General features: G+C 38.6%; 1 protein-coding gene across 1 annotated transcript; it reads right to left on the bottom strand.

The window, feature by feature from the left end:
- Nucleotides 1–418: 418 nt before the first annotated feature.
- Nucleotides 419–1982, bottom strand: LOC103375848 (arrestin domain-containing protein 3-like). The gene is made up of 2 exons (XM_008306156.1): nucleotides 1481–1982; nucleotides 419–489 (listed from the first exon to the last, which is right to left on the bottom strand). Exons 1-2 carry the CDS (start codon nucleotides 1809–1811, stop codon nucleotides 419–421), a joined length of 402 nt encoding a protein of 133 aa, XP_008304378.1. The 5' UTR covers nucleotides 1812–1982.
- Nucleotides 1983–2001: the final 19 nt, after the last annotated feature.

The raw sequence follows: 2001 nt of genomic DNA, 5'->3' as shown, positions 1-2001 counted from the left end.
TGGTACCTCAGTGTGTTCCAACACTACTTTTATGCAGACAGAGGGGGTTGTAAGTAATCAAGAACATTTGAGACACCTGTAGGAACTGGTAGCAACAACTTTCAAGGCCTGATTAAACCTCCATCGCTGCAGAACAGCTCTAAGTTGTTAACCCATTTCTTGTTCCCTGAAAAGGGTCTTTTTGTATGATTCTGATATGTACATTATTTTTCAGTTTTGGGTAACCTTACCTTTTGTTTTTTAACCTCTGGCAGTTCACCACTAACCATTCCACCATTTCAAGCTATTCATTGGATTTAATTTACTTGTGCAGACAAGAAATTGAAATCTTAAAACATATGACAGCTTCAAGCTACTGTGGACTGAAAACACACAATCATAGGCATATAGTAAAAGCAGAAGAGAGTCCAACAACAGTTTAAGACACAACTTTGAAATACTTACATGTGTTCAGGTTGTCGTTTGGCAGTAGAATTTGTTCGTCATCCTCTGAACAAAAAGCAACACACTTAATTAACAGAAACTGACACATTATTTAGGCAGAACTAACCCTTAACCCTGTCACCTCATTTCCTGAAATGAGGTGACAGGGTTAACAGACTCAGAGTTTCCACTACACCTGCTTTGTGAAACAGACCCCTTATATCTGCCTGTCTAGTCTGATGGCCAAAAAGCTCGATTTTGATCTCACCGCAGGTCCTTCATCCCAACCGCTATCAGAATGTACAACATGTTGTAGTTCTTCTCTCCATACTGCATCTTGTATAATATATATTTACTCAGGTTTTCTCACATGCAATATACCCCTTACTGTGTGCAGTTTACCTCCCTTATGTGCAATAATTATTTTATTGTACCATGTTCTATTCTTCGTCATTTTTTAAGTTCATAGTATCCCTTATATGAATCTATAGTGTGTGTGTGTAGCTCTATTGTATTACATCTCTCAGCTCTTCCTATTTGTATTTTTCTTTGTTCTCTTTTCTTCCTGTCACTTTTGTGTGCTCTTTCCTGTATCCATGCTGCTGCAACAAGTGAGTTTCCCTATTTGTGGTGAAAACATAAAGTGCAATCTAATCTAATCTAATCTAATCTAATCTGTATTACCAGATTTCAGTTTTCTTCCAGTTCACTTCAGGTACTACATACCTTTTGGGGAAATCTAGCAGAGTCTTATAATGAGCTTACCTCAACAGTGTCATGTCACCATCCACAACCTCTGTGTCTGGGAATCAGCGTATATTTTCCAGATTGTTTTAAATTTTAACATCTTTCCATTGCAGGCTTTTTTGTTTTTGGAGGAGGGTTGACTGGCCAACAACATTATGAAACTAACATTTTTATTTTTTCCTAATTGCACACGATGTTTTTTTTTTTTGTTTTTTTTTAATGTGTAGTTTTATTGTTTGAAAAATAATCTTATTTTCCATTTAAACCTACGATCTTTGTGCAAGCAGAAAAGGATGAAAAGCAGACTTACCCTGATGATTATCGCGTCCAATGAAGTAATGTTTAAAGCTGAAGTATTTGTCTTTGGAGTGGTACACTACAGTAGTTTGACCGTGTCTCTCGGTCCATTCAGCTTCTGCTTTGCCTTTGAATTTAACGGACAGAGATTCTATCCGACAGACTTTGGCCACTTCCAGCGTGACTTGGCCACAAATGGAGTCTCCACAGCCAAAGGTGTTCCTGTCATTGATGGGGTTATAGGTGACTTCCAGCTTTTTCACAGTGGACAACATGATGCGCAGCGTAGAGAGAAAAACATCGAGGAAATGCGAATGAAATTTATCAAACAGAGAAGTCCCCATCACCTGTGACTTCCGCGACTAAACTGCCTCCTCCTATCACCGCCTTCTTCAGTTATTCCTATCAAATCATGCTCAGATGCCTCCAACTCGCGTCTCTCTGTCTTTTTGTCTCGATAACGTTTCCAAACCCCTGTTATAACAGATAAATACCTCGACTTTAGTGAACCGGTCAGACGTTTACAGTAAAAAC

Source organism: Stegastes partitus, unplaced genomic scaffold, assembly GCF_000690725.1.
Source record: "Stegastes partitus isolate 25-593 unplaced genomic scaffold, Stegastes_partitus-1.0.2 Scaffold3104, whole genome shotgun sequence".
In the NCBI taxonomy this organism is placed as follows: domain Eukaryota; kingdom Metazoa; phylum Chordata; class Actinopteri; family Pomacentridae; genus Stegastes; species Stegastes partitus.
This window is presented reverse-complemented; position numbering and strand designations above follow the sequence as displayed.